The following is a 14316-nucleotide window of genomic DNA, read 5'->3' as shown; positions in this document are numbered from 1 at the left end:
AAACACCAGACACAAAATGAAAGTTTTAACAAGTGTCCTCGTTATTAATTAATCCACAGTAATTAGGCCCGAGCACCTTGGCGGTGCGAAGGCCTATTGTAATTGCAGTGTTTATTGTTTTTATTCGGACACTTCGCGTGCTTTTTTGGAGGCCTGAACGTGCTCGAAAACTCACCAAATTTTGCGAACCCCCCCAAGGGAATGCGAAAAATTTGATATTTTGAGGTGCTCCAGAATGTTTGGGCGAAACTGAATGAGAGCGCCACCTATTTAAGGTGCCCCGCCACTGCATGTCGTTAATCTTTATGAAAATTCATACGCATGATCTACGTGCTAGGGCGAACAAAAAATCCTCTTAATGTCATGGTGAAATGTCGACAGTAAGGCGGCCATTTTAGGTCAAAGTCAATATTTTGGCGTTTTAGCACCTCGCATTTTAACGAACTCGTCCTAGAGCTTTTATCCCACTGAGCCACAAATTGCTGAGGATGTTCAGGAGGCATGTGTGATTAAATGTTGTGTTATTTCTTCTAATAGGAGACTTAGTTTACGAGGGGCGGGGCCTCAAAGTTTGATGTCTCGCCATGAAAAATTAAACGGATATAACTCCCACATAAAGCAACATTTCTGCACCAAATTTGCTAGATATGATGGCAGTCCCCTCCTACAGAGTTCTATATGTCAATATTTTGATTATGAAATAGCCACGCCCCCTGGAGGTCAAAAGTGTTGTTTTTTGCTCACACACCCATAACTCTGGCTTGGTGGACACCACATGGCCCAAATTCACTCAGGCATCACAAAACATGTTGGTGAAGAGATCTGATAAAGGACGTTGCTCTACGCTGCACGGCGTGCCCGTGACGCCATGGCGAAGTTCCATGCGGCGGCGTGACATCATAAATCACTATAAAATTCTCAATTTTGATCTGATCAGCCTAAAACTTATAGGGATTAATAAGGGATCAGTCCTGAACAGATTAATGTGACCATTGCTGGTGTAGACCTAAGCCCCGCCCACTTACAACAGGAAGTGGTTTTTTCCACGTTTGAGGGTCATGCTTCTAAGCAAATGGTCCAAAACACTTGAGCCTCCTCCAAAACATGTCAAACCCTTTCATGATGCCACAATAAAAACCTCAAGTCGCTACGCTAAACGGGACATGGCGAATGGCGGTCCAACGCCATGAAACAGGAAGTACCTGTGACCAAGCCATGGAACCTTGGACCGCCACCATACTTGCCATGACTGATGACAGTAAGGCCCTGAACTAAGCCCCATTGAAACATTATGGAATAAATGCAGCATGCCTCCATAGCGCCCCCTACCAAATTTCAATCAATCAGCCCCGCCCACTACATTGACCGACATGGATAAAATTCAGCAAAGTTGTAGAAGCTACCAGTACCTTCAAAAAAGTCTCTTGGACATATGGGCTAAATCATACAGGAAATTGGCCATTTTGAAAAAGGTGCCATTTTTGGGGTCATTTCTTTGACATGCATTTTAAACAACTCCTCCTAGGGACATTGTCCAACTGACACCCAACTTGCACAGGATGCTCAGGAGGCATTTGTGATTTAAAGTTGTGTTATTTCTTCTAATAGAAGATTTAGTTTAGGAGGGGTGGGCCCTCAAAGTTTTATGTCTCATTAACAAAGACTTATTGCTAAAACTCCCACATAAAACAACATATCAGCACAGGAATCACCACATTTGATGCCAGTCCCATGATGAACAAAATATACAATGCAATAATATGCCTATGAATTAGCCCCACCCTTTGGCAACAAGAAGTGTCTGATATCATGAACCAGGAAGTACCTGTAACAAAGCCATGAAACCTTTGATCTTCACCATACTTGCCATGAGTCATGACAGTTATGTCCTTAATAAAATAAAATTACAATATAATGGAAAAGATAGTAAATGGCTCCATAGCGCCCCCTCCAATATTTCAATCAATTAGCCCCGCCCACTATATTGACTGACATGGATCAAGTTCAGCACACTTGTAGACCCTTCCAGCACCTTCAAAAAAGCCTCTTGGACATATGGGCTAAATCAAACAGGAAGTCGGCCATTTTGAAAAAGGTGCCATTTTTGGGGTCATTTCTGTCATTATCTTTGCCATGCATTTTGAGGAACTCTTCTCCTGAGAATTTTATCCAACTTTAACCCAAATGAGTTAGGATGCTCAAAAGGCATGTGTGATTAAAAGTTGTGTTAGTTCTTTTAATAGGAGATATCATTTAGGAGAGGCGGGGCAGCAAAGCAGATGTGATGCAACGAAAAGGAAAACTGACATAACTCCCACAAAAAGGAACCAACCTGCACCAAATTTGCTAGATAAGATGGCAGTAATATCCTTCACATTTCTGTATGTCAATAATAGTATTATTCGTTAGCCCCGCCCCTTGGTGACAGGAAGTGACCCTTTATAAGGCCTAAATGGCCTGAAGTGCAGTCTGGCTGCACTTTAGATAGAGAGAGGCATGGGAAGGATGTTTGCAGGGGAGGCGGTGGCATTATGCCGAGTGGCGCCATGGTGCGAGGGCCTATATCACCGCTTGCGGTTTTAATTGCGATTGGAATTGCAGATACAAATTTGGATGAGAAAGAACTTTACTTTCAAAATCTTTTTGTGATTTTATTAAATTGTTCATGTAACAAATGTGGGGTTTTTTTCCCCTAACTGCAGCTGAAATGCATTAATAAACGTATCACTGCGGGAACAGGAATTTAAAAAAAGCCTCAAGATGTAATACAGCAGTGATATATTTTATTAACTGACTTCGTATATTGATCGTAGCTGGTACTGCATGAAGATCAGTTAATGTGATAATTGGTCATATAAACACCATAATCTTGCCATTGGAAAAAACACTTTGGGATCTTTGAGTTTCATAAAAACAGTTAATGCTGGAAAACTGGTAAACTGGTAAACTAGTAAACTGGTAAACTGGTAAACTGGTTTTCTCTGCAGTTCTACGAAGAAAACGTTTCGCTTGATAATCATGCAATGTGTGTTGTGGAAACAATTCTCATCTTATAATATTTCTTGCATGTTCCTTTCTTTCTGTGAAATCACTTACAGCAGGGTGTTAAATTAGTGTTAGAATTATAATGACTTTATTCACTCATGTTTTAGAGGAGGTGGTATTACATTTGGAGATACTTGACTATCACTAAAAAGGCTTTACAGATATGAATTGTGGGTTGTTTTTCCATCTGTGTACTTGTGCTCCCTTCGTCTCCAGAGTTCATTAGAATCCCTTTACACAGTGTCTACAGATGAAATGAAAGTTATACATGTCAGCCATGAGATTACAGCTATGTCTCCGTAGCATACCCTGAAAACTGCATAGCTGAGGAGTTACACTGAGCGTTCCCACTGTGACAGTTAATGATGGATGACAAATAGATGGTTACAAAACAGAGCAAAAGGTTAGATCAGCAAGGCCCTGCTGTACTTCTTCACTAATGCACATCGTACAGACATGGTCGCAGTTTTCAAGGTAGCATCTGGATCCTGTAAAATGACAACATGTGAGAATATTTCTACTTTTGTCTGCTCGTTGCTCAGCATTGTGAGATATGTCAGGAGGCTGCTGTGAGTTGGGTTGAGGCGCTCAGTTGAAGGCTGGATTATGGACTCCAGTGCTTACGGAAGTCTTGCTTTTCAGGAGGGTAAGGGAGAAGATGAAAAAGCAAACGCTTAATGTGCCCAGAATGATCACTCCTGAGATGAGCACGCTTGTCACTGTATTCATCTGAAACACTGGCGTCTTCAGTTGTGCTGTGGCAGGAGACATGAAAAACATCTTTAAGGACATGATGCAGGCACCAAATGAGAGGAAATGAAACAGATAAGGAATATCCCAAAAGTTGTGTTTCACTTAATGTTGCATTTCAGACACTAAAACCACTTTTACACTTTTCACACCAAAAATTTCCCTCATTAGCGAGCCGGGTTTAATCATTAACTGTGATCTCATGGAAAGTAGGTTGTTATTGGAAATGTCTGACAAGAATCAAAGGAATCATTCCACATGATGGAAAGAACAAGAGGACTTACCCAGCTGAGAATTGTTGGTTGGTGTTTCATCTGTAAAAACGGTAGTAAAAATCAGTTCACACTTAACTTGAATGCAACCTAACATACAGTACTAGTAGTTATGCTTGTTCTACGGTAGCCTGACAACAGGAAGTTACTGAAGTGGTTAAAAACTGATTCCACCAGTGACATATATCAGACAGTGAACTGTCAGGAACATCACAGTTACCATGGCAATGGCAATGTCATGGTTTTCTAATATTTACTGTGACAAACAGAGAAGACAAAACTGGCTCGTGTGTTGGTTAACAGAGGACAGCTTCAGAGTAGAACATGGAGCTGCAGCATCCTGACGGCTACTGTCATGCAGGTTTTCATACTGTACATCTTGTGGGATATCCTCATCCAATGTGGATGCCCTAACATGTTTGTGAACATCACTGACAATTTCACAGTGTTATGAATGGCATGGTGACAACGGGAGGACAAGAATCTAGTCTCTGTGTGCATATGGGTCAGACAGGGGTGTGTACCAGAGCTTCGTAGCTTCTTGTCAATACGTTAGGGGTCTAACAAAATGCTGTTGCACAAAATTTCACAGAAAAAAAAACAAAGTAAAGTCCAAATCTGCACGAAATAGAGGTTAAAGTAAAAAGGTAAAAAAAGTTCCAAGGACATGAATGGTGGTGCACTCTGACCCCCCCTCGTCCTGATAGTTGTTGTTACGACGTTGTTTTGTTGGATGTGTGTATGGTTTTTTTTTTTTTTCTGGATAGGTGTGCGCCGCCCGGCACCGGCATTGGACCGCCTGAGGAGACAGGTCGGGACGGGATTGGCCGTCCACTTTTTAAAAAGAGGGAGAACCGCGGGCCTGGTTGGAGGGCTCAGTGGGACGGAGGATGCGTACCATCCTTCGCGTTGCGTAAGGCTAACAGAGAGTGTGAAAGCTTGTGAAATGTTCCTGGAAACATTTGTCAACTGTGAGCTTCCTATTGTTGTTGGAGTTTTCTCCTGTTTTAGCTAGATAAGGAGGTCAGCACCTGTCTTTGGTTGTAACGTTGGTTTTTGGGTAAGTTAAACTCAGAGCATAGGATCTGTTTTGTTTGTTAGTTTTGGCATTTGCTCACATTGAGATTAATTTAACACATTGTTAACTCTGACTTGTTTTCCAGATCTGACTTTTTCTGTTAGATCTTTATTTCACGTTGGAAAATAAAAAGTATCTTTTCGTTTGAACTTCCCGAGAGCCAGTCTGACTCAATTGATGGATGGTATTTTCCTGTTGCATTCAGGAACCCCTAGACTGGGCGTAACAGTCGTCTAGACATGTTGTAATCATGAACAATAAGAAATATAGTTAGACCACTCAGTTTACTGTAAATCTGTAAAAACTCTGACCAATCCAAACGTTTGGGCTGAATTGGAGTTGACATGTTTTTATTTGTGCTGTTTTGACTTTGCTATTTTAAATTGCATGAAGAAAGATGAAGGTTTCAGCTACTACTTTCATCCCTGGTGGTGAAAACCAACAGTTACACCGGCCGGCTGTTGCTGTCTGATTGTTTTCCATTAAATTCTTATTCCTGTATTTATTTCACATTGAGACTAATTTGTTTTGTTAGCCCTGTATTGTATTTAGAATTGTATCCGGAGTTTAGCATTTCGTTATACTCGTCATATGTGTCATCCAGTTTATACATCAGCACAAGAGTGGGGTGACAGTAGTCTCCAGGCAAGATGGCAACCAGTCCAGTGTCAGGTGTCAGGTACTCTTTGCAGGACGCTGCACAGAATGAGGATCCTTACAGTTGCTGTATGCTGACGACTGTGCATTCACAGGAAACACTCCAGAACATCTCCAGATTGTCAGCAGTGAAGACATACTGCAGTATGAGGTTGCCCATCAATATTTATCACCACGGAAACAGAGGTGTTCTGCCAGTGGAGTATTGTCACCCCATCCACAGCACTTTACTTCACCCGTTCAGATTCAAAGCTGTCAGTTGTAACAAAATAACTCATCTGTAGCTGGTTAGAGACAGGTCTGTAGCTGGTTAGAAACAGGTCTGTAGCTGGTTAGAGACAGGTCTGTAGCTGGTTAGAAACAGGTCTGTAGCTGGTTAGAGACTGGTCTAGCTGGTTAGAGACAGGTCTGTAGCTGGTTAGAGACAGGTCTAGCTGGTTAGAGACAGGTCTGTAGCTGGTTAGAGACAGGTCTAGCTGGTTAGAGACAGGTCTGTAGCTGGTTAGAGACAGGTCTAGCTGGTTAGAGACAGGTCTGTAGCTGGTTAGAGACAGGTCTATAGCTGGTTAGAGACGGGTCTATAGCTGGTTAGAGACGGGTCTATAGCTGGTTAGAGACGGGTCTGTAGCTGGTTAGAGACGGGTCTATAGCTGGTTAGAGACAGGTCTGTAGCTGGTTAGAGACAGGTCTTTAGCTGGTTAGAGACAGGTCTGTAGCTGGTTAGAGACGGGTCTGTAGCTGGTTAGAGACAGGTCTTTAGCTGGTTAGAGACGGGTCTATAGCTGGTTAGAGACAGGTCTTTAGCTGGTTAGAGACGGGTCTATAGCTGGTTAGAGACGGGTCTATAGCTGGTTAGAGACAGGTCTTTAGCTGGTTAGAGACGGGTCTATAGCTGGTTAGAAACAGGTCTTTAGCTGGTTAGAGACGGGTCTATAGCTGGTTAGAGACAGGTCTTTAGCTGGTTAGAGACAGGTCTGTAGCTGGTTAGAGACGGGTCTGTAGCTGGTTAGAGACAGGTCTTTAGCTGGTTAGAGACGGGTCTATAGCTGGTTAGAGACAGGTCTGTAGCTGGTTAGAGACAGGTCTATAGCTGGTTAGAGACGGGTCTATAGCTGGTTAGAGACGGGTCTATAGCTGGTTAGAGACAGGTCTATAGCTGGTTAGAGACAGGTCTGTAGCTGGTTAGAGACAGGTCTATAGCTGGTTAGAGACAGGTCTGTAGCTGGTTAGAGACAGGTCTATAGCTGGTTAGAGACAGGTCTGTAGCTGGTTAGAGACAGGTCTATAGCTGGTTAGAGACAGGTCTGTAGCTGGTTAGAGACAGGTCTATAGCTGGTTAGAGACAGGTCTATAGCTGGTTAGAGACGGGTCTGTAGCTGGTTAGAGACAGGTCTGTAGCTGGTTAGAGACGGGTCTATAGCTGGTTAGAGACAGGTCTGTAGCTGGTTAGAGACAGGTCTGTAGCTGGTTAGAGACAGGTCTATAGCTGGTTAGAGACGGGTCTATAGCTGGTTAGAGACAGGTCTATAGCTGGTTAGAGACAGGTCTGTAGCTGGTTAGAGACAGGTCTGTAGCTGGTTAGAGACAGGTCTATAGCTGGTTAGAGACAGGTCTATAGCTGGTTAGAGACGGGTCTATAGCTGGTTAGAGACAGGTCTATAGCTGGTTAGAGACAGGTCTGTAGCTGGTTAGAGACAGGTCTATAGCTGGTTAGAGACAGGTCTATAGCTGGTTAGAGACAGGTCTGTAGCTGGTTAGAGACGGGTCTATAGTTTGTTAGAGACAGGTCTGTAGCTGGTTAGAGACAGGTCTAGCTGGTTAGAGACGTGTCTATAGTTTGTTAGAGACAGGTCTGTAGCTGGTTAGAGACGGGTCTATAGTTTGTTAGAGACAGGTCTGTAGCTGGTTAGAGACGGGTCTATAGTTTGTTAGAGACAGGTCTAGCTGGTTAGAGACAGGTCTGTAGCTGGTTAGAGACAGGTCTATAGCTGGTTAGAGACAGGTCTGTAGCTGGTTAGAGACGGGTCTGTAGCTGGTTAGAGACAGGTCTGTAGCTGGTTAGAGACAGGTCTATAGCTGGTTAGAGACAGGTCTATAGCTGGTTAGAGACGGGTCTGTAGCTGGTTAGAGACAGGTCTGTAGCTGGTTAGAGACAGGTCTGTAGCTGGTTAGAGACAGGTCTGTAGCTGGTTAGAGACGGGTCTATAGCTGGTTAGAGACAGGTCTGTAGCTGGTTAGAGACAGGTCTGTAGCTGGTTAGAGACAGGTCTGCAGCTGGTTAGAGACAGGTCTGTAGCTGGTTAGAGACGGTCTGTAGCTGGTTAGAGACAGGTCTATAGCTGGTTAGAGACAGGTCTGCAGCTGGTTAGAGACAGGTCTGTAGCTGGTTAGAGACGGGTCTGTAGCTGGTTAGAGACAGGTCTATAGCTGGTTAGAGACAGGTCTATATCTGGTAAGCTATCTTTAGTCACTTGGAAAAATACCTGATGCCTTTGAGCCTTTGACAATAAGCAGAAGATAATTTTCTACAGGCCTAAAACAGTTTTTGAAAAGTCCAATGGTATCCTGTCCAAAGTGTAGTTCAGGGGTCGGCAACCCAAAATGTTGAGAGAGCCATATTGGACCAAAAGAACAAAAAACTGGATATGTCTGGAGCCGCAAAAAATTAAAAGCCTTATCATGAAGGCAACACATGCTTTATGTATCTATATTAGCTATACTATCGAAATGGCTAAGTTGGCTACAAATACATAATGAGCCTTAATGATAAAATGTTTATTTTCCCTGCAGCGCATCCTGTAGAGAACGACGCGCCACGTGACGACTCTGTTGTACGATGCTGTCTCATATTTAACTTCATTACAATATTAATGAATTATGTTTAGTTGCTTTGATGAAATTAAAAAAATGCAATGAAGAAATACAATTTTTGATGTCATATATATTTTGAGGATTTGAAAAAAAGAAACCCAACAAAATGGAATGTGCATAACGCGCCCCTTATCTGGGCAACAAACAGAGTCCAATAAAACACTGCCTGCATTTATTAAAAATAAACCAGCAGCCTTTTAAAGAGGTAAAGTATATCAAATCATATTAATACAGTTTGATTTCTGTGCAAAGTCAACGAACTACACTGTTGTTCATTGATTTTTAATGCTTACCTGTTTTTTGTTGGAATTTAAAATTAATCACAATAAATTGTGACGTAATAGGTATCTTTTTCAGTTTTTGACTAGTTTTCTTGTTTGACTGGTTTGTCTTGTTGTTATTGTTTTTATTTTTCACTAAAATGAAAAAGAAAAATGTACCCTTGGATAACATCAGGTCTGCAAAAAGCATGTCATAAGAAAAATATTCTTCATGTGAAATATTTTAAAAAATAGAACTGGTGAAAACATGAGGGAATATAAAACTTACAAAAATAAATTAACTACACTCTTAAGGATACAAAAGAAACTGTATGATAATAAAAAATTTGAAAATTGCAAGGAAGGAAAAAAGAGTCACTTAAAGAGGTCAAATGAAGAATAGATGGCACTGAAATTGAACGAGTTTTTGATTATTGGGGCTATAATAGATTCTAAATTAACCTGGAAAGACCATGTACATTACATAAAGGTTAAAATCTCAAAAATACTTGGTATCTTGTACAAAACTAAAGATTTATTACTAAAAAAAAAAGCATTGTCTATAATCTACTGTACCTTAATACTTCCGTATATGTCATACTGTGTTGAACTGTGGGGTGGCGCCCACAAGACAACTCTGAATGGCATCATTCTGTTACAAAAACGTGCCAAACGCTTTATAAATAATGTTGGTTATTATAATCACACACATCCATTATTTATTAAATCAAAATTCGTGAAATTTGATGATTTAGTTTACTATAAGATGGTACAAGTTATGTTTGAGGCTAAATGAGAAGGTGTCCAAAATTACTTTAAGCTTCAACAGACTAAGTAGAACTTTAGAGACAGTTGTAAATTTATTGTTCCAACATCTAGGACAGGGGTGAAACAGAGATGTTTGTCCTTTCGGGGGTTCAACTGTGGAATACACTCAGTAATGAGGTAAAAAATTGTAGTTCTTTATTTCTATTTAATAAGATTATTTATCAGTTTATTTTTGAGAGATATTTAACTTTATGAATGATTTTTCTTTATAAAAGTCACACATTGTGTATGTAATACATCTGCTTTTGTTATTTGTATAATTTAAGGTAACTCTATTTGTAAGTGTACGTTATTAGGCATACAAGCTTTAGTTCTGCCTAATTTGTTTTTGCTTGACTTGATTGTTTTTTGGAAATGGACAAACTGATTGTGACTCATACAAACAAAACAAAACAAAACTAACTAACTAACTAACTAACTAACTAACTAACTAACTAACTAACTAACTAACTAACTAACTAACTAACTAAAATGTTGGCAACTTTGTTGCATTTCTCGGTGGAAAAGAGCTCTGGGATTAACTGTTTAGGAGGATTTTTAGTTTGATGTGAACAAAACAAACAGATGCGAGAATCGTTCTCTTTCTTATTATTCATCTGAGTTAGATTCGGCTCTCACAGCTCATTGATATACTTTCACAGGCTTTGTTACTCCAGCTTTTCTGTATTCTCTTTTTTAGGCTTGTGACCATTTGGTATTTGGCCACAATGTCTTCTCTTTGCTCTTGATTCTAATTGGTGCAACAGCATCCTTACATTTAAGAAATTCAGATTGAAATGATCCAGGAGTCCATCAACTGACTCTGCAGTCATTGGTAACAGAGCGGTCACCTTGATTAACTCTACACTAGTTTTTTCCATTTATGAACCTCTTCTGAACAGAGACGCAGGATTTTTGGATTGTGAGGGGGGTGGAGGGGTCGGCATGAGGCTTGGACCCAATGGAAGCCGCTTGCGGCCAGAATTTTTTCTTGTTTTTATCTCTGTCCAGTGGTTTGGTTGACTGTGGTTGTTGTTGTGGTGAAGCGCACATTATAAATAAAACTATGAACCAAAAGTCCTTCCTGCCAGCAAGCCTGTGCAGAAAATGTGAAAAAAAAATAAGGTTTTTTTTTTTTTTCTCAATTATGACAGATTTTGCCATTATAATAAATTACAATTTTTTTCATAGAAAGATGACATGTTTTTTAATTTTTTTTTTTTTTTTTTTTTATCTCTGGGCAATTTCTGTCTGAAGTTACATCAAACTATTCACAAATAATTTAAAGGGTTAATCGTGTTTTCCTTTGCTGAGTCTGTTTTTCTGTTATATTTCTAGATGTCAGGAAGGGAAGGGGAGGGGAGGGAATTACAGATGAAAAAGAGAAATTCTTCTTTACCGCTGCGAGTGATGATGGGCCCAGCTGTTAAAACAGCATTCCCAGATGATTCCTTTCCTTCTGAGATATCTCTCTTTTTCCTGCTGCCACAGATCTATGAGAAATCATACAGAAATATGAATAAACTAATACTGCAGGTTTCTTTCCCACAGAAAAGCATTGATGGTATCATTCTGTTAATATCATCCATCGGTGTGTTTTTGATATTGCCCCCCCTCTTAAAATAATGGCCTAAGTCTTTCTTTTTAAAATTTTTTCTAAAAACATCAAAGTTTGGTGACTTGCAGAAAAACCTTGAAAAACATATTAAGCCCATTATTTTAGGAGGGTGACTGATGTGTTATTCTCAATTTGCTTTATTTAATTCATTATTATTAAAAAGGAATTTTAATCAAATGTGTTAATATGCCATCTGTATCAGTACAGTAATTACAGTAAATATACAATAAACAAGATGTGGTAAAAGACGCATTGTTTTTGCATTGTTTCTGATTAACAGACGCTATGGATTCCAATCTGATAAAATATATCCTGACAAACTATCTGGTTTTAGTGGTCAGTCCATGTGTGCACAGCGTGAATCTCACTGGCATGAGCATGGGGCAGTCATCTGCTCGGCACAACTTGGTGACGCAGTGCAGGAAGACAGTGGACATCTTCTGATTCTTGTGCTTTACAAAGCGGAATACTTCAAAGGCGAAGCGCCCCATTTGGCTCTTCCCATTTTCAAAGACGGTGGTCTGCGGGTCTTTTTCACAGCTGGCCCAGGACAGAAACAGAAAACATTACGGAGAGCAAGAGAGAGCAAGAGAACAAGCAGAGGTAAACATAGTTACAAGTCTGTTTTCAGACTACAGTTACCTAAAGAAAAGGTCATAACGGAGGTCGTCGTTGGGGTTTCCAGAGGGAGTAGTGTAGCAGTAGTCCATTAGAACGTTCCATCTATTCAACATTAAAACAGAACTCATAAGATTGAGGACACCGATACTTATGTCTAATAAATATACTTTTCTACTTTTTCTACATTTTAAAAAGTGTCAAGTTTGTCTGAACTTTGGTTTTAACAAACATCTCACAACAAAGACCAGATATTTAAAGCTGGGGTAGGTAATGTTGGGGAAATGGGCAAGATGTGAAAGTGGCGCCTTGATGTGGCTGCTCCCCCTCTCTTGGCTCCTCCCCTCTTTTGGCTCCTCCTCTCTCTCGGCCCCTCCTCCTATCTTGGCTCCTCCCCCTCTGGTTCTGCTCCTTGCGTGATCCGAGGCTTTTTTATTTGCCGTTTTTTCCACCAATGATTTTCTCTTTCTCGGCTGTTTAGCAGGAGGAGGCAAATAAACCGAGCCGGGTCGGGAAATCCTTCCTGTATTTTCTCAGCCATGTTTGCCTTCCGAGTTTCTTCTTCACTACTTTGTATTTTCATCCTAACACACTGTTTATATGCAGGGTGTGGCGATCAGGTATGCGCTGCTGGAGGGGGAGGAGGGGAGCCGGGAGAAGAAGCTTAGGAAATATAAGAACTGAACAACTCCATTTGGGTCGGAACGTTTGGATTGGTCAGAGTTTTTACAGATTTACAGTAAACTGAGGGGTCTAACTGTATTTCTTATTGTTCATGATTACAGAATGTATAGACTACTATCAGGATGAGGAACCACTTCATCCAAAGGAACACGTCTCTGAGCAACATTACCTACTGGAGATTTAAAGACCATGCTTAGCTTTCATCATTGATCACATAACATGCATGTCTGCTAAGCAGGCATACTGCTGTTAATGTAATAGTTACTGCGATAACACGCTACCTCTTCTAAATTTTTGGGTTTTTTCTCAGTTTTTGCTGCCCGGTCACGACAGAATCCTGCAGAATCACATCACGTCACGTCACGTCACGTCACGTCACGTCACGTCACGTCACGTCACGTCACGTCACGTCACACCTGTGTCGCCTTGATAGTATAAATGAACCCATCAAAGTGTATTTCCTAGGGTACCCTGAAAGGGTACCTATTAAAAATATCATATATATTTATTCCTATTAGGAATGCCAACCACAATTGATGCATTAAGGCTAAGAAATTATTTTTTAACACTGTAATGCATAAGTAACAAAGTCCCAACTCATGCCAAATTAAAATCCATCTGGGGGTTTATGGTAGCCTTCATACATTGTAATTTTTCACATCGTGACATTTTGATCGACTCCTTTTTATGTATAGTTTTCTTATTGCAGTTATTCTTTACAGTCGCCAAACACTTCGGGTGGTGTTTGCTGTTTTCATGTTTGTTTTTGTTTTTCATTTCAGCTGTTGTTTACTATGAAATAAAGGTGTTAAATTCAGGCTTTTTTCCATGAACATCCATCGGATTTGGTCGCTCTTTTCTCTTCTTGTGTTTTATTTTACTTTTTCTATCTGAGTTGAGTGTTGAGGTTTTGTTGATTTTTTTTAAAAAATGAATAAAAATAACATTGAATGTAATATTAAAAGTGCAGAACTTTGGCTGGCAGTGTAAATGCAAACCTTTGTGAAGGGAAATCTTGGTGATTATTAAATACCTTTTATCCAAATTAGAGGCTTTAACAGCTGCAAACACCCGAGTCTTTAGGGTCAGTCCTGCCATGGGGATGGACAGCTGCTGGACGTACGACGAATCCTACACATAAAACAAATTTCATTGGAAAACTTCAACCTTTCCCTTCTACCTGTAATGTTCTCATTTTCATCACACATCATAAAATCATCCAATGCCTTCTCTGGTTTCTTGCAGACCATTTTTTGTGTTGGATTCAAATGGACAAATAAATGTTCAAATTTTGCAGGATTGAATGTTAATTTTAATAAACAGTCCCTTCAGAATGTCAAAGCAATATTTTTTCTTTTGCTCATAAAAATGTCTGATTTTTCAGCACCTTTTGTGAAAAGTTCTGCAGCTTTTTAGTCCATAAAAGTTATAAAAGTTGTCCATAAACGTTATGAACAGAATCGGTAATAAAGGGCAGCCATGGCGGAGTCCAACCCGCACTGGAAAAGAATCCGATGTGTAGGGGTGTGTGTGTGGGGTATAGGGGTGTTTTTGTATGTATAGAGTGGAGTGTGTCAATGGGGAAGGGGTGGGGGGGGGTGTGGGATGGGGTGTGTGTGAATAAAGGGGGGCTATGTAAGTGGGGGCGGTGTTTGA

At 40.5% G+C, this 14316-nt stretch overlaps 1 protein-coding gene across 1 annotated transcript in view; it reads right to left on the bottom strand.

Moving 5' to 3' along the window:
• Positions 1-3633: 3633 nt before the first annotated feature.
• The window catches only part of LOC306761671 (zona pellucida-like domain-containing protein 1), a gene marked incomplete at both ends in the record, with an annotated part of 32521 nt that continues 21838 nt past the window's right edge, over positions 3634-14316 (bottom strand). Inside the window, 6 exons of the mRNA XM_079247934.1 lie at positions 3634-3800; positions 4080-4109; positions 11140-11233; positions 11727-11898; positions 12001-12081; positions 13694-13791. Of these exons, the coding sequence (XP_079104060.1) occupies positions 3634-3800; positions 4080-4109; positions 11140-11233; positions 11727-11898; positions 12001-12081; positions 13694-13791 (642 nt within the window). The remainder of the gene's footprint in view (positions 3801-4079; positions 4110-11139; positions 11234-11726; positions 11899-12000; positions 12082-13693; positions 13792-14316) is intronic.

The sequence above is a fragment of the Telmatherina bonti genome (assembly GCF_933228915.1).
Source record: "Telmatherina bonti genome assembly, chromosome: 10".
Classification (NCBI taxonomy): Eukaryota; Metazoa; Chordata; class Actinopteri; order Atheriniformes; family Telmatherinidae; genus Telmatherina; species Telmatherina bonti.
This window is presented reverse-complemented; position numbering and strand designations above follow the sequence as displayed.